General features: G+C 39.0%; 1 protein-coding gene across 4 annotated transcripts in view; it reads left to right on the top strand.

The window, feature by feature from the left end:
- Positions 1–19,589, top strand: part of gbf1 (golgi brefeldin A resistant guanine nucleotide exchange factor 1) — a 60,437-nt gene that overhangs the window by 30,694 nt on the left and 10,154 nt on the right. For 2 of the 4 annotated variants that reach the window (XM_008428960.2, XM_008428961.2), the window contains exons 5-30: positions 2,934–3,052; positions 3,637–3,745; positions 3,925–3,985; positions 6,758–6,812; positions 8,648–8,683; positions 10,402–10,537; positions 10,754–10,983; positions 11,088–11,256; positions 11,433–11,644; positions 11,947–12,045; positions 12,172–12,366; positions 13,006–13,198; positions 13,306–13,437; positions 13,526–13,611; positions 13,708–13,910; positions 13,990–14,113; positions 14,511–14,636; positions 15,748–15,830; positions 16,729–16,965; positions 17,242–17,335; positions 17,762–17,938; positions 18,075–18,139; positions 18,238–18,361; positions 18,629–18,700; positions 18,850–18,944; positions 19,049–19,202. In XM_008428960.2, coding sequence (XP_008427182.1) covers positions 2,934–3,052; positions 3,637–3,745; positions 3,925–3,985; positions 6,758–6,812; positions 8,648–8,683; positions 10,402–10,537; positions 10,754–10,983; positions 11,088–11,256; positions 11,433–11,644; positions 11,947–12,045; positions 12,172–12,366; positions 13,006–13,198; positions 13,306–13,437; positions 13,526–13,611; positions 13,708–13,910; positions 13,990–14,113; positions 14,511–14,636; positions 15,748–15,830; positions 16,729–16,965; positions 17,242–17,335; positions 17,762–17,938; positions 18,075–18,139; positions 18,238–18,361; positions 18,629–18,700; positions 18,850–18,944; positions 19,049–19,202 — 3,386 coding nt within the window. The remainder of the gene's footprint in view (positions 1–2,933; positions 3,053–3,636; positions 3,746–3,924; positions 3,986–6,757; positions 6,813–8,647; positions 8,684–10,401; positions 10,538–10,753; positions 10,984–11,087; positions 11,257–11,432; positions 11,645–11,946; positions 12,046–12,171; positions 12,367–13,005; positions 13,199–13,305; positions 13,438–13,525; positions 13,612–13,707; positions 13,911–13,989; positions 14,114–14,510; positions 14,637–15,747; positions 15,831–16,728; positions 16,966–17,241; positions 17,336–17,761; positions 17,939–18,074; positions 18,140–18,237; positions 18,362–18,628; positions 18,701–18,849; positions 18,945–19,048; positions 19,203–19,589) is intronic. The other 2 variants (XM_008428962.2, XM_008428963.2) reach the window with 1 other exon arrangement.

Genomic DNA, 19,589 nt, shown 5'->3' on the forward strand with positions numbered 1-19,589 from the left:
TATTTCGAGATACTATCTCGCTATTTTGAGATTGTATCTCGCTATTTCGAGATTGTATCTCGCTATTTCGAGATTGTATCTCGCTATTTTGAGATGCTATCTCGTTATGAGGTTGTATCGTTATTTCGAGATATGTTGTGATAGTATTTTGAAATAGAGATACTATCACATCTCGAAATGACAAGATACAATGTCGAAATAACGAGATAGTATCTCGAAATAATGAGATGGTATCTCGAAATAACGAGATGGTATCTCGTTATGAAGCTGTATTATTTCAAGGTTGTATCTCGTTATTTCGAGATCTGTTGTGATTGTGTCTCGTTATTTCGAGATGTTGTGATAGTGTCTCGTTATTATTTCGAGATACTATCTCATTATTCCAAGATACTATCTCATTATTCCAAGATACTATCTCGTTATTTCTTTGAGATACTATCTCGTTATTTATTTGAGATACTATCTCGTTATTTCTTCGAGATACTATCTCGTTATTTTGGGATTGTATGTCGTTGCGAGATGCTATCATTGCGAGATGCTATCATTGCGAGATGCTATCTCGTTACGAGATATCTTGTTGCGAGGTTGTATATCGTTATGAGGTTGCATCTCGTTATGAGGTTGTATCGTTATTTCGAGGTTGTATCGTTATCTCGAGATATGTTGTGATTGTATCTCGTTATTTTGAGATGCTATCATTATTTTGAGATGCTATCTCGTTATGAGGTTGCATCTCGTTATGAGGTTGCATCTCGTCATGAGGTTGTGTAGCTATTTCGAGGTTGTGTCTCGTTATTTCAAGGTACGTTGTGATAGTATTCCGTTATTTCGAGATATTATTATTTCGAGATAGTATCTCGGTATTATTTCGAGATAATTTTTTTTTTTCTTAACAGAGAGGTGGAAACGGGCTTCCATATAAATAATCAGCAAGTAACAACAGTATTTTGTTACATCAAATATGTTTGCATTACGTTAGTAGAAATTGATTCTGTAATCTCCAATTCAAAGTAGTTTTTCTTTTTTTCACAGACCAAGTACTTGTTCTGAGAGTTGGACCTTTAGTGAAGGTGTGTTTTGTTGGTAGTGTTTGGTTTCTACAGATTTGTAACATGCAGCTTGAGATCTTTTAAGATGAGCTGCTCAGACTTGTCTATTCCCTCTGACTCATGTTCAGCCCTCTGTTGACTCTGCATGAGTGCCTGTGGGTTATGTAGGCAAATGACAACCATATTCAGGATCCGTTCCCAGGAACCATCTTTGGCTTTTACACATTGGGTAAAATGGGTAAATGCTATTAGGATTAAGACAGACTACCCAGGTAGAATTCTACCTGAGAAATGTTGGATTACTCCTCCACAGTTTGTGATACGATTGATTTAAAATCCCAGATTTGCTCTTTCTGCTATTAATGGAAACAGAGGGAGAACGTCCTTCATTTTAGAGCGTTAAGTAAGATTTATATCCACAGTAATGAATAAAAACAACCAAAACCCCCTGGAATGTTTTAACCATCAACAGATATAAAGTTTAAAAGAAATGAGACAGCTGCTGCTCTTGTTTTCCCCGCAATATTCCTCTGGGACACATCACATCCAACTTCTTTTATGAAGCATATCTTAACTCATTAATATAAGATATATGCACCCACATGGACAAAATTGTTTTTACCCCTCGGTTAATGAAAGAAAAACCCACAATGGTCATAGAAATAACTTTAGTCTGACAAAGGTAATAATGATTAAAAAATGATGCAGTGACTGAAAGTTATCAAAATGTTCCAAACATAACCCCTAGTAGTTTGCTAAATTAAATAGATGTTTTTTAATCTATTTTTTAGAGAAGTTGGGTGTTCCTTTAAACTTTTTTCCACACCAATTCCTGACATTGTCGTTCTACCCGTACATCTGCTCCTCCTCTCCCCACTACTTATTAGTTAATGAGTCGCTGCTCTTAGGAGAGATGAGAAAGAAAAACAAGCTGGCTCCGGGAAAATGGCTGAGTAGCCTCTCAGATTTCCTAAACACAGACTACTGTTGCTCTGGCAGCCGATTCGTCCCAGCCTGTTTCCAACAGAAGGCCACATCTGGTCATCAGATCTCAGGCTTGGAAGCGCATTGGGGATCCACCATGTGGACGTTTGCTGTTGGGTTGCTTAGTTGGATAAGGTACTTCACAGACCAAAAGGTGTTGTTGATGACTTTGCGGGTGGGTTCAGCAGCGGACCTTGTATTGGACTGTTTCCAACAAATAGTCAATTCACAAGTAGATCCCATATGTTTAGAAATTTAAAAAAGTTCAAATCTGTCTGTATGGATGTGAGCTGTGATGCATCACTAGGACAAGTAAAGATAAAGAAGAGACGAACCTTAAATTTGTGAAGAATCGTGATTCAGAGAACAGCTGCAAGTTCTTTCCCTCTCATCATTTTAATAATAATAAAAATAATACGTTTTATTTATAGACGCCTTTTCTGATTCTCACGATTTCTTACCCTCCATCCTCATTTGTTTATTTGAATGTTTTGGTTTTGTGTTCACTGTTGCCTTAGATATTGAGCAATTGACAGTATTAATTAGCTGTTTTTGCACCAAATTCTGATACGAACCAATCACCTTCCATATCTCAACTTGTTTCAATGTGCATCCCTTTCTAGTCTTTTTTTTAATACATTTAAAAAGCATAAGAGGTTTTACGCTTGAGGGTTTTTTACATTTTCTCGACTTTGGTCATGAAAATTAATTTGACCGTTCTGAGCATACAAGCCTGATCAAACTTAAAAAGGCCTTTTAAGATCACAGTTTTGAGCGTTAAATCAACAGCTAAGTGAATTTACCATTTATCGGATTCTCTGCTCCTCTTTCTGGAGGTGTATTGTTATTGCAGTCTGAGCTGCGCTGTAGTTATGTGTTGCATTTCTTGTCCGTTTCTAGATGCTAACCATGAGGCTGCTGCGGAGGCCATTGAGAACATGGCAGATGCAGTCACACACGCCAGATTTGTGGGAACAGACCCGGCAAGTGATGAAGTGGTCTTGATGAAAATTCTTCAGGTACAACATGTGTGTTTTACTTGCAGCGACGGTCTTCCATATCGGTGCATCCCTACTTTAAATCTGTACTTATGGAACCAACTGTCAACACGAAATTTAGCAAACATTACCTCCTTTTCGGCTCCTACCTTCATAGTAATGTCTGATAAATTGGAATAGAAAAGCAAGTAATGCTTTGAAATTCAAATCCATTTCTAAATATTTTAATAGTAATGAAAGTGTGCAGATATGAATGCGTTATGTGACTATCTTTAGTGAAGAACCCGACTTTTACTTCCACCTACGGCTGGTAGTAAGTGGCTGGTGGGGTTGCATGGTCCACTGAGAGGTTGGACCTTTGGATTGAAATGCTATGTCATTTGTATTTAAACTACATGTTGAAATTCATACAGTTTGCCCAGTCAGCTCCTTTTGCTCACTTTTCAACACCTCTGTTTTTATACACTGCACAAATTTTGGGGGCAACTCTTTATAGTAACACAAATCTTGATAATGGCACAGAGAGCAGTATCTTTCACTAGACACACCACTGCTGGAAGCTAGTTCTAACTGGATTGTGGTCTTTTCCTTTTGTGATTCTTTAGGTCCTCAGGACTCTGCTCCTGACGCCAGTAGGGGCCCATCTGACCAATGAGTCGGTTTGCGAAATAATGCAGTCCTGCTTTAGAATCTGCTTTGAGATGCGCTTAAGTGGTGAGTTTGTCAGAAAGTCATCAAACACTCTTATGATGTAATTCAGTACATCCAACTGATTTGCTAATATGAGTGGTAACCTTTGTTAGAATTTTTTATTTTATTTTTGTTTTATTTTCATGGTAGGATATAATGTCATTTTGTTTGGCTCTTATGCCTTTTTCCCATTCTGCTTGAAGAACTCCTGAGAAAGTCTGCAGAACACACACTGGTTGATATGGTTCAGCTGCTGTTTTCCAGGTAAACATTTGTCTAAGTTAATATTCCATGGGGGTATAGATGGGTATTGTGTTTATAGTTTTCCTTTACAGCCACCATTTCTGATTAAATCTATTGCAATTAGCAAACATTTATTTATTAACCAGACTGCTTGTTTTGATCGACCAATCAGTAGAGAATTATTATTCGAAGGGCAGTTCGAAACTTGATGTCTCATCACAATCTTTTCCGTTTTGAATTAAAGGTTGAAAGATCTTTGCATGGATGTCTCTAAGGGCTTGTTGAGCATTCATATAGCTGTTCCCTCGTTAGCTGGGGCAGCGAGTCAGTGATTCATCAGTGCCATTACGTAACACCCCCCCAACCCAGATTGCCTTTGAATTCAGCTTCTTTTCACCTCTGCTCTTTGACAGAGGATTTATCACAAAGTGGGGGGTCCACTCCACTCCATCCCAGTTTTCCTTTGTCTTTCTTCTTTGTTTTTTTTGTTTTTTAAACTTGAAACCCAATGCCGCCTTGTGAAATAGTCTGCATAGTGCAGACTATTTCCTTCATTATTTTCGCTCTGATCTTTTTCTCAGTCCTGACATATTGCTCTCTTTTCCCCGCCCACTCGCCCAGTGATTGTGGATAATAGAGATGTGAGTTTGCACGGGCTGCACTCTCACTCCAATAACGCCGGATAATGAGCAGCAGGTCTCCTCAGCTTTTGGGAGGAGACTTCAATTGCCTGCTGAAAGTATTAGGCATGTTAATCTGTTGTGCCCACAGATCATCCTATAATACTGCTTGAAAGACAACACTTTATTACTATGGAGTTAATGTCAGGAGGGGGTTACAGGAGCCTGCTTAGAGTGTGTGTGTGCATGTGTGTGTGCACGCCCACCCGGGTGTGACATCTCATTTTTCAGCTAAGCTTTAGAGTCTACAGAAACCTACCTAGTGTCACACATGCACTTATTTTAGTGTGACTTCAGAAAGTAATACAGAGGTTTGATTGGCTATCCTGAAGATCCTGGGGTTCCCACCGTGAGATTAGCTTTTCAGCAACTTAGGAACATTTGCAGCTTATTTGTTTAATTTTTAACCAAAATAGGAGTGTAGTTTAGAAGGATTTGTTATGAAAAATGTCTCTAGTTTTTTAGCAAATAAAAAAAAAAAAAAAAAAAAAAAAATCACTTTTAATTTTTTGTTCATTGAGCAGTTCAGATGTTTAGAAACGGATCGTCGTGGGTTGGACTGATCAAACTTCCACTATTGTCAATATAATGTCAATTTAATAATCTCATAAAATACATTTTGATGAATATAACAAAAGCAATTGAAAATGCTGGAAAAGCAGAAAATTGTACATAATCACTTCCATGGTGTACAAAAATATTTGCAACTTGGAGGAATGAGCAACTGCCTTTTTTATGTGTACAAGTGACACAATGATATCAAGATTGAACAAGTAGTTTAGAGAATTTAAATTCTATTCTGAGAAATGCACCAAAGAAACCGAGAAAAACTGTAAAACAATCTATGTATAACAGGGCATAAAATTGAGAAAGGTAAATGGAACTATTTCTACTTTTAGGAATAAGTGGTAGCAACACACAGGACAAACTAAACTGATAATACCAGAAGTATGGGTTAATTGCACTGGGACCAACTGTGCATCATTTCTGGCCTGCGAACATCTTTGGATCCCTGAGAGTAAGCTGGAGGGTGTCCCTGGGGAAAGGGATGATCTGGATTAGTCAAAAATTTATATTCAGTAAGTGGATGGATACTTTAGGACTGAGTGAACAATCAATTTTACAGATAAATCAATCAATCAGATAAATGTAATTTTCGGGGAAAAAATTTTTTTTCAAGGTGTCCCCCAGAAAACTTGCTAAGCCCGGTGGTTGGGCGCTAGAGAACTCATTCATCCAGCAGCCCGTCATGTTTTTGAGTTTAAAAATGTTTGAAGTTGACAGGAAATTTTGAAAATATCACTTGATAATTATGTGTTACTGAAAGAAAGATTGAAGATTAATACCTGAACAGCAACTACAGAATCTTTAAAAAAAAGTACAAACATTTTAAAAAGACTAAAATAAATAAACAATGCTTAGCCTGGTGGGAGCACAAGTAAAGCCTGGTGGCCCGCCAGGTTTATAATACACTGGGGAAAACCCTGATATTTTATTTTTTATTTTATCCAATGCAATGCATTGTTCCAGCGTGACATCATCCCACCCAGGCCCTATTATCTTGCCTTATAGCTTGTAATGATTGGGACTTTGAATTCAGGTCGCTTCCTAGACGAGAAATATTTGTGGTTTAAAAAACAAAAAAGGAAAAAAAAATCAACTGGTAGGAATTGGCTGAGATTTTATTATTAAGCCATATCATTCAGCTGTAGGATACATTAATGAAAAATGTGAAAATTAATATGACATCATTTTTGGGGGCAGTAGAAATTATTGCTGTGTTTCAAATAAAAGCAGTTCAATCATAAAATGTTTTGGTAAAATGCTGTTTCTGTAGCTGAGCCCAACCAGGCTTGAATCTCCCATCTAGAAGAAACTGTCTGTAACATTCTGAAATATAATGATGCTCTTTGCTCTTGTACACTCTAATGAAAAAGATTTTTGTCAATAGATGTTTAAAATCTCAATGCATCCACTGTACATCAAAAAATGTAAAGTGGATGCATTTTATCATTGCTTTCATTGTTTTTTCTAAGCTTTGTTTTGCATCAACCTTGAGCTTATTTCAATATTATTTGCTAATAAACTCTATTTCTACAATTTGTCTTTGTAGACTCCCTCAGTTCAAAGAGGAGGCAAAGAGTTATGTGGGCACCAACATGAAAAAGGTAACATGACTAAGATGCTAAAATTTGATTTGCTTGCACATATTTCACTTATTTTTTCTTGTGTAGACCTTTCTCTCTTTTTTTGTTGATTTGTTTCTATGGTGGTTTGTGTGGCTGTATAGTTTAGTTAACTATTGTTTAGTAAGCTGGGAAAGATGAATGCTGTACACAATAAAACATGCCAATGTTCAGATATTGGTAAATTAATCTACCCGTTTTCATAAATTACTAGAAGTGTGGCTACACTGTTCTTTTATACTCTTTTATGAATGTACAGCTCATGCCAGCTTTCCCCCAATATGCTCCTGTCACTTTATTTAAACTGATTAATTCTAACAATTTCCAAACGTTGGTTTATGAGGTGCTTGGGGGTGCTTTGCTTTGCTTTAAAGTGTTTAATTGTTCCAGTTGATAAAAATAATTCCTGTAAACATTCAACTAGGAAATGGAGATCAAATGCTTAGTTTGCATTTAAACCTCAAAATAAGACTATCAGGGCAGCTTAGGTATTAATTTGCATAACTAAAAATAATTGCTTAGGGCAGTTGTTAATAAAACTAGTAATTTAGATCAAATGTACCAATTCAGTGCACCATCTGATTATCAGGAAAATAACAGCAGAATAGTTCAGTGTTAGTTACTGTCTTCAAATACAAGGTTTAGGTATTAAAACAACAATAGATGAAGGATTAAGTTCAGCTCTGGCATTCAAACAGCAAGACACTTACACATGTAATGAACACAATTTAGAGTTTATTAACACATAGATTTCTTACAGTTAGATACTTAAATAGTCAACTAAACTATTAACCGCAGTGTAAATAACTGTTGTACCTTTTGAATTTGAGTATTACAAATTAATGTAGAGTTGAGGTGACAAAAGCAGATTTGTGTGTTTGAGAAGCAGTCGAAATTGAGATGCACTTTTTTTCCACTCAGGTTTTCTTTGAACACTCAAAGATGTCTCTGCTGGGGGTGCGCCGATTTATCGGCCAGCTGATTTACCGCCGCAGATTTCCTTAATTTTGGGAGATCAGTGATTGGCCGATACTTGTATATGAAACAGATCTTATCCACCGATCTTAACTACCTCAGCAAAGAGGTTAAAAAAAAATCTACCGCTGACCTCTTCTGCTTTATTATGAGAGAGGTTTGACTGATAGACCGGCCCACCATATCAACAGATATGACCACCAGGTTATATCTGCACATTTGCAGTTAACAATTGTCACCCCACTGTTGCCCACTCAGTGACTTTCTTGCTGTACTTAGTGACAGTTTAGACAAAAAAAATAATAAAAAATGACGTTGGCCAAAATCAGAATCAGCAGGTCAGGCTTTTTAAAGATCGGCGATCGGCCAAAAATCTGCCATCGGTGCACCACTAGTCTCTGCATAACATATGTCAACTAACGGCTCCACTGTCAATAACGCTTCACTTCTTTAGACGGTCTAAATTAGACCATAGTCAGTTTAAAAAATTGCAAATACTCACTTTCTCTCTCTTATACCCACATAACTGGTTCTAATGTTTAGTGTCGATCTCTGTTTTCTGGAAAGTGGCCATTATGAGAGATGTTTAGATAAATAAAGTATTCATCTGGCTTCAGTTCTTCATGGCCTTTTTATGTATCTACTGCATTTCTTGCTCCCTGCCGGTTGGACAGTCTGCAGTGTATCCTTGTTGTGTGCTTTGCTCCAAACCCTTCACCCAGTTTGGAATCTGAACTCGTCCTCCCATGCATGAACCGTCCTGCTTAAGCATGTCATATGTTGGCTTATGAAGTGTTTTGTCACTAATCACGGGCACCTGCCTCCTCCTTTTCTCTTCTGAGGCTTACAATATCTTGTGGAAAAACAAACGTGTTCAGGTAAGGGAAATGGCTTAAGTAGCTAGTAATGGGAAATCTTTTTGGGTGAAAACTTTTCCCTGCTGTTTCAGAAATCTCAGGGTGAAGTCATTCTCTCCCATCTTTATATTTATGCGCTACTGTATACTTTTTTTATCTTTACTAAAATCCTTCAGGTTTGCATCAACGGTGAAAGGAAAGCTAACCCTCTTGCTATATAGTGTAGAATCAAATGTAAATGCAATACAGTGTAGATAGCATCCTCAAATATCTGAGCTTAAATTTGCGATACAACAGGAATAAGTATTTAACTAGGTAGCCATTCAACATCAATTTAGATTCAAGGTAAGACTCATTTTTGGTTGTCACATTTTCCCTGCCAGCTTTGTATCATGGTTCATCAATAGGCTGCAGGCGCCCCCTAGTGGAACAAATAAATTATGTTAGAAAAACAAAAATTGCGTGTAAAACCCTAAACAATTACCCACAACTACGATTATGAAGAAATGCACATTAGGTTACCAGTCAGTCTGACAAACTACAGCACAGATGAACAATTTAAGACCTGCTGAAAATGTACAAATATACTGAATATCTCATTCTTTTTAATGGAGTATGCTTTTTGTGATAACTGCACAGTACTTATCTCTAAGCTGTACACATTCAGACCTCCTGATTTCCTCTACTTGGAAGACTGGCAGCTGTCTGCTTACTACAAGTCATTTACATTTTTATTAAAAAATACTTTTTTTGCTGTGAAACTGATTTTTAAATTGGTTTCACAGTACATACAATGTGTAGAAACAGTACATAAAATTGGAAAATTAGGTATGAGGTAAAATTGTGCTTCCAGTAGGATGCTTGGAATGTGTAGCGCATGCACCAAAAGGCAGTACTGATATTTATATGCAACCATAACTGCACAGTAAGTATTTAAGTATTTTCTGAATAAATAATTTACTGTAGAATGATGGATTCAAGTATTTTGGAAACAGCCATAAAACCTTCCCAGATTGACAGAAAGCAACAATTTCTTATCTTAGGTTGTTGCTTATGTCTTTTTTTTTTTTTTGGCATAGTGTTTACACACACTAGTCCTCTCTATGTATTTTTTTCTGATCATTGCATCAGGACATTGCTGCTACTTTTCCTCCTATGTCCTTTGGAGGCAGCAACAGTCTGCTTCCCTCACAGCTTTCCTACGTCGGCTTTCTTTATTTGAATAAATACTGACGTGGATGTGGATTCTGTTTATTTTTTTGTAAATTCAAAGTCATTTTTAATATTAAATGTAAAATCCTGCAATGAAGTTTTCGCTGAATTTCAACATTTAGCTTCAACTTAATCTTCCAATCATGTTTCACATCATCTTGCTGACTCTAAAAAACGCCTGTTGGGTCCAAAGCTCATTGACTCTTGCTCACATTTGCTTCTGTTGATTTCTGAATAGGTTTAAGAGAGGAAATATCTGTAGCTTTCATTTATAGCAGTGGTGACCGGCAACCTGCATGTTTTAGTTCTCTCGCTGGTGGTAGTAACAACCTTTTCAGCATGTCAGTGTTCTTCTTAGGCCTCTAAGGAGCCTTCATTTGATCCAGATGCATTAAACCAGGGAGAGAACTAAAACACGAAGGACGCCGGCCCTCGAGGACCGACTTTGGGCTCCACCGGTTTATAGTAATCAGCCAGCAGCCATGCTTGGTGAAAAGGTTTCACTCTTTCAATTGAATTGTGTTTAGTTGAAAATGCGTGCTGGAGGAATGAGCGAGTCATCCAAATGGAAGAAGCAGAAGCGTTCACCACGGCCTCCTCGTCACATGGTCCAAAGTCCCTCTGACCCTGGCGGCTCCAGCACCCTCAGCAACAACCTCTCTGGTCAGTAGCAGCAGTCGATGCTTTTTGGGCTTTTTATGAAATGAAATCAGGTCAGTTTCTAATGTCCTGTCAATTCCTTGTAAAAACATGGATTAGGACATATGCAAGATTAACAAAATACAACCGAAATAATAAATGGTAAATTAATTTGAGAAGGATGTATTATGGACATTGCCTGTGGTGGTCAACTGACTTCCTGCCTTACTCTTATTCTAGGTGGAGTCCCATTCATTGAACAAGGGTTTTCCAACTCCAGCCTTGCCACATCGGACAGCGCCGGCTCTTCCATATCCAGCCCCACGGCCACGGACAGTGGCCTGGATGCCGGCTCCAAAGCCACCTCCAGGGAAGACCTTTCTGACTTGGAACAATCCATTCCATCTGCAAGCTCCTCTTGCACCGTTACCTCACTACCTGGCTCTGAGTCTGGCTCTTCACACAAGCAGGTGGATTATTTTACCTCCATTGGTGAAATGTGTTGAATGGTAGAAGCATGCTGCGTTCTGTTTTCTGCGGAACTGACCTGTTCGATGTCCCATGTGCCGTCCAGTCTGAGGGCGGGCAGGTCGAAGTGGCTCAGGCTGCGTCCGTAGATTCCATCCCTGAAGTTGTGGACGACAAAGACTCCGTTCCCGATCATTCGGATGCCACCTCTGTTCATGACATGGACTATGTTAATCCTCGCGGAGTCCGGTTTACGCAGTCGACACAAAGAGACGGTAGGGAGACGTGCCATGACTCTTAAATCGGACTTTTTTTGTATGTGTGTTTTGTATTCATTTAAAGTATCCGCCTGCTCTGCTTTTTCTCTGCAACACTAATGACAGTTGTTCGTTTTCAGAAATTTTTCGTTTCCTTTAAATGTTTTATCTTCCGGTTCCCCGTTTTTGTGCAGGAGTTGCACTTATTCCTTACGGCCTTCCATGTCTGAGGGAGCTTTTTCGATTTCTGATTTCACTGACCAATCCTCATGACCGCCACAACACTGACGCTATGATACAAATGGGGCTGCAGCTTCTGACTGTAGCCCTGGAGTCTACATACGTTGTTAATTACCAGTCTTTACTAGTCCTGGTTAAAGACGAGCTCTGCAGGCATCTATTTCAGGTAGGGAAAAAAAATATACATTTGTGTGTGTTTTGTTTTCTTGAAAGAACTGTGGCATATTTAACCCCTCTGCACGCAATATAAGACAATAAGTTGATACCGCTTTTGTTAATCATTTGAAACAATAATACTTGAGCTTTATGCTGTTTAATATATTTAGAAGTATAATTTGTGCTGCCCATTGTATATTTTTTATGATAGTTATTGTTAAACATAATTTTATTTTGAGATTATTGAGCTGGAAACGAGAAGAGGGTCAATACCTCAACATGGTGGGATGACGCATGTGATCTGTGTTGCAGCTATTGTGTGTGGAACGTATGAACCTCTACGCTTCCTCCATGCGAGTTTGCTTTTTGCTTTTTGAAAGCATGAGAGAACATTTAAAGTTTCAGCTGGAGGTAATTGTCTTCACTACTTCTTTTTTTTTTTTCCCCCAGTTGTTGAACGTCATATAAATAGACTTTTGGCATTCTTTTTCTTGATATTTGCTCAACAAACTAACAAACAGTTTGCTGACTTCTCAGATGTACCTGAAGAAGCTAATGGACATTATAACATCAGAGAACACTAAGATGCCATATGAAATGAAGGAAATGGGACTAGAGGCTTTGGTCCAGCTCTGGAGGATCCCCAGCTTTGTGACTGAGCTGTACATTAACTACGACTGTGACTTCTACTGCTCAAATATGTTCGAAGACCTCACCAAGCTGCTCTCCAAGGTAACATATGTCTAGATTCATTTCTTTGAATGGTTGCTTTAATTAATTTGTTTGGTTATTCACAATTTTACATTTGGTTGTCTCTTTTTTTATTTATTTGTTCAGCCAGATATAAGAATAGTGTAGGTATGAATTTGAAGTTTTTTGATGCAAGAATGACTGAAGCCATCCTTGCAAGAATGGAACGTTGCTTAGTAGCAGAAATTAAATATGTTTAATGGCATTTCCAGGGTTAAGTTAATTTTAAAAACAAGATGCTCTTTAGATTGAATAGACTTGAATATTAATGTCAAACATTTCCAGGGCTACAATATATTTTTTTGTTATATTGTTAAAGGGCTCTTATTTGTATTTTACTGGTGGTTGTCAACACCAATAAATAATCCAGCTTACTTCTAAATAATGGCCATTGTCTGGGAGTCAAACAGATAATATTGAATGATTACTCATTTTTAAATGAATTGTCAGCTGATGTGGAAATTTTCCCTTTATTGTTCAAAAATACTAATTCACTACACTCCAACCTGCTTTTACTTTATTTGTGTGTTCTTTTCTACCTGCTGTGTCTGACTAGGGGCTTGTCTTTCAGACCACTTTTCACATTTGTAGTTTGTGTTGTTGTTGTTGTTGCCTTTTCAGAATGCGTTTCCTGTGTCGGGTCAACTCTACACCACTCATCTGCTGTCACTGGAGGCCCTGCTGACGGTGATTGACAGCATTGAAGGCCACTGCCAGTCCAAGGTAGTAAACAACTCGACTCAGCAGAACCAGTCAGACACACTACTGGCAGACGAAGAAGGATCCACTTCAAATGGAACAGACCTAACAACTGGTATCACATTGCATTTGCTCCATCGTTGCCATTATAGTTACTGATGGAAAGTAAATATCTGTCTAAATTATTCTTTGTATAACGCGAGACAATAAATATTTCTTCAGATCTTAACGGCAAAGGCAGCCCTAATAATTCTCCTAAAGCGGCGAACGCGTCCGGATATCCGCCTACCAGCGGCTTCCTAATGGCTGAGAAGATGAAACTGGGTCGGGAGGATCAGGGAGACACCGATAGCGGTGATGTTCAAATCCAAAAAAAACTCCTCCTTTAAAGCATTTTGTGGGAACTTAATTGGGGAGTTGATCAGTTTTTTTGCTTCAACAGAGAAGAAAGGGCCAAAAAAGCCTCCCCGCTTCTCTACATGTTTACCTGAGTCACTGGAGTTGTTGGAAATTAGAACCAAGAAAAAAGTAAATGATTTGGATTCATTTGGATTTTTTCCTTTTTTCTTTAACATTACATCCAGATTTAGTATAAAAACTATGTGGGACCTGTCTTGTGTTTAGCTTCTTATCACAGGCACAGAGCAGTTTAACCAGAAGCCTAGGAAAGGAGTCCAGTTCCTTCAGGAGAAAGGCCTGCTCAGCGACCCGTTGGACACCAAGCAGGTGGCGCAGTGGCTCAGAGAAAACCCCCGTCTGGACAAAAAGATGATCGGGGAGTACATAAGCGACCGCAAGAACATGGAACTCCTGGACAGCTTTGTGAAGTACTGTGAAGTATCATATGTGTTTGTTGTCATTCCATGCATCAAAAAGGTCTCACTCTAACACAGAGCTTTTTGGTAGTACGTTCACCTTCCAGGGTCTCCGTATTGACGAGGCCTTGCGGCTCTATTTAGAGGCCTTCAGGCTTCCAGGAGAGGCTCCAGTAATTCAGAGGCTGCTGGAAACTTTTACAGACAACTGGCAAGTAAGTCTTACGTAGCTTCCTATTTGCTGCATCGTTCCATTTTACCTGAGTTAAAAAAAAAAACTAATGCGAAAGGTGCCACATCTTAACTAGTGCCTTGATGGGGGGGGGAGACAGAAATTAAGATTACCAGATTACTTAATTATCCATTTTATGTAACAGCTCCTGGTTAGACATTACGATTCACATTTTAAAACAGCCTTCAAAGGGAATTGTGCTTCTGGAGTTGTATTTGAACAACATCAACAACAAAAAAATCATGTTTGTGCAATAAACAATTGTTGATGAAGCAAGATTTATCATTTACATAAGAACTATTCTCATCTGTGTATCATTTTCTGATGGTGTAAAAATACCGTTAGTAATTTTCAACTGTGTATTGTATGTATATTTTCAGAAAGTCAACGGTTCCCCTTTCATGACCAACGATGCAGGCTTTGCTCTGGCTTATGCTGTGATTATGCTGAACACTGATCAACACAACCACAACGTTCGAAAGCAGAACATCCCCATGACCGTAGAGGTAAGTGACTCTACAGTCGCAGTGAAGCGAACTCACTCCGCGTTCCTGCCTATTGTTTTATGGTAGTGGTTTTCATGGTGTAGCAGTCTTTTGGATCTGCTAGCATTTGCCCACATCCAGGTTGGCAGGTGAGAAAACCCATTGCCAACTGTTTCTTCAAATGGTGGCCCCTGTTTGAGGTGAAATGCTCTTACACAGAACGGAGAAAGGGGTGGGCCTGACATCTGCTTTCCCCCGTTTTTCCTCTTTGATTGACATTTGTTGAAGACTAAACATAGTCTCCAGGGAACATGTGAGTGGTCTGTCGGTGGGCTCCTTTCACTGACAAATGACAGGCAGGTTTTTCCCTTTTTGACTGTGTCAGGCTCTTGTCTGTGGATGTGTTGGATTGTTATATAGCACCTTTGTAGAACATATAGTCTTCCACACTCAACATTGGAGTTAACTTAAATTGTGCCCGGTCCCTCACTTGCTATTTGCACCACAGTTTATGCTGGAAGTACCATTATTCCAATAAATAAATGAGTCTGTCTTTGATAAAGGTTTGCGTCAAATGAGGTGAAGATAAAGTCTGTTTTGTGATGTTTGTAGCCAGCAGATGATCCCATATCGCCAAAGTTGTTGATTGAGGATGTATTTACGGTCGTGTGCTCCTTCTATGAACATTTGATAGAAATGGTTTGATTCTTAGCACCATTAGCCATCTCTGCCTCTGTCTGCCCGTGTTTTTCCTCTGTGACCTTGCAGAGTAGCTGGTATTTTCCTTGTTCAACCCCCAGGTATCGCATACCCTGCCAATGAAGGCTTGAGGCTATCAATCGTCACTAGGTGGTTATGTTTATTTACACAAACCTCTTTGGTTTAATCCCTGTTTTCCTAACTATTGAACTTAAGCGTATTAAATGACACAGCAGTACGTTTCCATCCATGACTGTTTAAATGTTGGTTTGATGTTCATTTAACCAAGAGCCAGAATGCTTCTTTCTTTGAGCCAGAATGTAGAAACACATACACTGCTCTTCATATTGAGGTTGTCTCAAGAAATAAAGCTGAACTCTTCTAAAGCATTAGTTAGCTTTTCTTCTGTGTTTGGTCTTGTTTTCCCAAACAGCAATTCAAGAAAAATCTCAAGGGTGTTAATGAAAAGAAGGACTTTGACCAGGACATGCTGGAGGACATCTACAATGCAATCAAGTAAGAAACCACAATACAACAACAGAGCTCTTCTCTCTCATTAATCCAAAATGATCCTTAACAAACCATTCTGATGTCTTCAGCTTTTCCTTCTCCATTGTATTGATGATATTGGTTTTGTTCAGACAGCAGGCAAATATGACCCAAATCTGATTTTCTTTTCTTTTGCCCTCATGTGACCCACATCCAACTTTTTCCAGGCAGTCTGATTAGCCCAATTCCAATCTTTTCATCCGCAAAAAAAAAAAAATCCCATTTGCGCCACTTCCGTATGTGGAACAAAATTGTATTCATGTTTGAGAAATCCTTTAATCTCCATGGCAATTATTCAACTGTCCAAAATGCCAGCACCACCTTCAAGGCTCAGTTCGTCCTCAGGGCTGTGGTGTCCAACCACTGTTGCCACCATCGGCCAACATAAAATGCTGATATATTAAGCATTTTTGTAATTGAAGGTAACATAGTAACTTGATTATGCCATAAAATCGCACCATGTACCTGGAAAACACATAATACTGCCCCTTTAAGGACTGGACTCACATTTTGTTTTACCTGCGTTTGTGTTGATGTTGAAGTTTGAAAGTCGGCTTCAGTTTTGTTTTTTTATTAGCATGACCTCATTTACAACTAACAATACATTTTGCGCTGTTGCAGTAATCAATATGTATGGGTAGCATGTTTTTTTTTTTGTCCAAATACATTAATCAGCTAATCATTTCAGTCCTAAATGTTCAATTTGCCATTGCATAATGTTGCATAGATCTAAATTTGGATTTCTTATCTAGACTTTAAATTTAAATTTTCTTCTTTTCTATAGAACTTTTTTGTGTTTCCAGTTTTTCTTTTCTGTTTTTGTACTTAATCTCTGAAATCGCCTCACCGACATTTTACTGCTCAGGAGTGAAGAGATTGTGATGCCAGATGAGCAGACGGGTTTAGTGAAGGAAAACTACGTTTGGAGTGTGCTGCTGCACCGCGGTGCCACTCCTGAGGGGCTTTTCCTGCACCTGCCGCCAGGCAGCTACGACCACGACCTGTTCACCATGACCTGGGGTCCCACCATCGCTGCTCTGTCTTACGTCTTTGACAAGAGCCTTGATGAAAACATCATCCAGAAGGCCATCACCGGGTTCAGGTATGCGAGTATAGAATCATCGGACGGGAAGATGCTGAACTAGAACTTATGATCTCAGCAGTCGCTTTAAGCCTCATATTTCGTCTTCTGCAAGAAGATCTCCACTTTTAGTTGAATAGTTTATTGTTTTTGTCTTTGATAAATCTTGTTGTTGTTGTTTACAGTTAGCTCAGTGGGGTAGAAAATGCATGTTTTAGCTCAAATTAACAGCTGGCTATAAGGTATAGGATGTTGGCTGATTCGTCCTGTATAATAATTTGGGTTTCTATCTTGCAGGAAATGTGCAATGATCGCTGCTCACTATGGCTGCAGTGACGTGTTTGACAACTTGATTATTTCCCTCTGCAAGTTCACAACCCTGGCCAGTGAGGTGAGTCGCTGTCGATGACATCACATGGTGTTTTCATTATTTTTGTAGCCATCAACAAGCTTTTGACATAATGGTGTCTGGGTGATGTATTCAGAGGTTTTTCAATGTGCTGTGGTCAGGATTTGGGTTTGGCGTTGTGGAATATTGATATTCCAAGCTCATTTCTGATCTGTGGTCGGCATCGTTGCCAAGCTGGAACAGCCCACTGTGTTCAAGTTTCACCAGAATCAATTCAGAGTTCAAAGGCTAAGATTATCACCTTGTTAAGGCTCAACTTACTGAGAAAAACTGAGGCGTTAATAAATGTGTTTTATTCTGGTACTTTTTATAAATTGTTTCAGTTTTTAGCCATCAAACAGCAGTTGTAACATTTTGTAAATGTAATTGTAAATGCGTTCCTCTATCTGAACGTGTTCTTCCTGCCAGTCTGTGGAAAACCTACCTACCGTGTTTGGTAGCAACAACAAAGCCCAAACTGCTGCCAAGACCGTGTTTGATTTGGCTCATAAGCACGGCAACATCCTGAGGGAGGGCTGGAAGAACATCATGGAGTCCATGCTGCAGCTCTTCAGAGCCCAGCTCCTGCCAAAGGCCATGGTGGAGGTCAGTGTACCGTCAGAGCTTAGTACAGCTTAACTCTGATCGAGAAAAAGGCAAAAAAAAAAAACATTGAGATGGTATTTTACATACTTTGCTGCCACCTGCTGTTCTTTGCTCAAACACAACAATTATTCCTCAGATGGAGGACTTTGTGGAGCCAAATGGAAAAATTTCGCTTCAGAGAGAAGAAATGCCTTCAAATCGGTAAACTCATTCTCATCTGTATATGTATGTATGTATACGTGTCTGCATGTGTGCGTTTGTGTGTATATTTATATATTTGTTTATGTATTCCGTAACAGTGGTGAATCAGCCGTTTTAAGTTTTATCAACTGGTTAACACCAAGTGGAGCTGAGCAGTCAGGACTCAGAGGACCAACCACAGAAAATCAGGAAGCCAAGCAAGCTGCCATCCTCTGCATTAAGGTACTAATTACACACCGTGATGATGACATCACATTATATTTTTTATCAACAAATTTGAAATCTATGCCACATATCCAGATATTTTTTTATCTGGACTTATGATATGCAAACAGACTGGTTTGTACAATTGTTTACATACGTCAACGTAAGCCACACAGTTTTAAAAATGATCTCAAACAATTTTCCCACATAGAAAATGTGTAGAGCTTCTCTGTAACTCATCAACCATTCAGATATTGTTCTGTTGTCTTCTTTATTGTCTTGCAGCAATGCGACCCAGAGAAGTTGATCACTGAGAGTAAATTTCTCCAGCTGGAGTCTCTGCAGGAGCTTATGAAGGTTTTTCATCTTTCTGACTGAATGTCTCATGTTTTCTGTCAAGTGTTTTTGCTGTGCATTGATTTAACCAGAGCTCTTTGTTGGGCAGTTTTAAGAAATGTCGCATTTAAAAATAAAAAACCCCACTCATTTCCATTTTCTCTTATTAGGCACTGATATCTGTGAGTCCAGATGAAGAGACCTATGATGAAGAGGACGCCGCCTTCTGTTTGGAGATGCTGCTGCGCATTGTTCTGGAGAACAGGTGAGAGAGAGCGAGTTGCTCAGAAACACAATTACCACTTTTGCTAAACAGTCAGTGTTGTTCATCAGTTTTAATTGAGTCAACGTTTGTTTTTGCGTCTGAAGGGATCGCGTGTCGTGTGTCTGGCAGACCGTCCGGGACCATCTCTATCACCTGTGTGTTCATGCCACAGAAAGCTGCTTCCTGGTGGAGAGAGCTGTGGTGGGTCTGCTTCGACTCGCAATCCGCCTGCTGCGCAGAGAGGAGATCAGCTCTCAGGTACAGAACCGAGCAACGACTGTCAGCATGGATGAAGGCAAACATTTACAGGCCAGAGGAAAGGTGGATCTGACTGGTCATTTACTCACGTCAGGTTCTGTCACATTTCCCATGTCTGTCACTTTAAAGAAATGCTTCTTGTATTTGTTTTTGTAGGTTACAATTTATTGCTCCTTATTTGAAATCTTTTAAGATTAGGTCCACTGTGTTGTGATGTTCTTTGGTTCACTAAATGTATCCAGTAGAACAGTGTTTCTCAACCTTTTTTGGGCCAGCGTCCCCCTAGCCTTTACCCATGTCCCTCACCGCCCCCCACCAAAGAATTTGCAGGCTACTTTGCACTGACCATTATTTTATCATTAATATTACTATCACTATTGTAGATGT

Source organism: Poecilia reticulata, linkage group LG15 (assembly GCF_000633615.1).
Source record: "Poecilia reticulata strain Guanapo linkage group LG15, Guppy_female_1.0+MT, whole genome shotgun sequence".
NCBI lineage: Eukaryota > Metazoa > Chordata > Actinopteri > Cyprinodontiformes > Poeciliidae > Poecilia > Poecilia reticulata.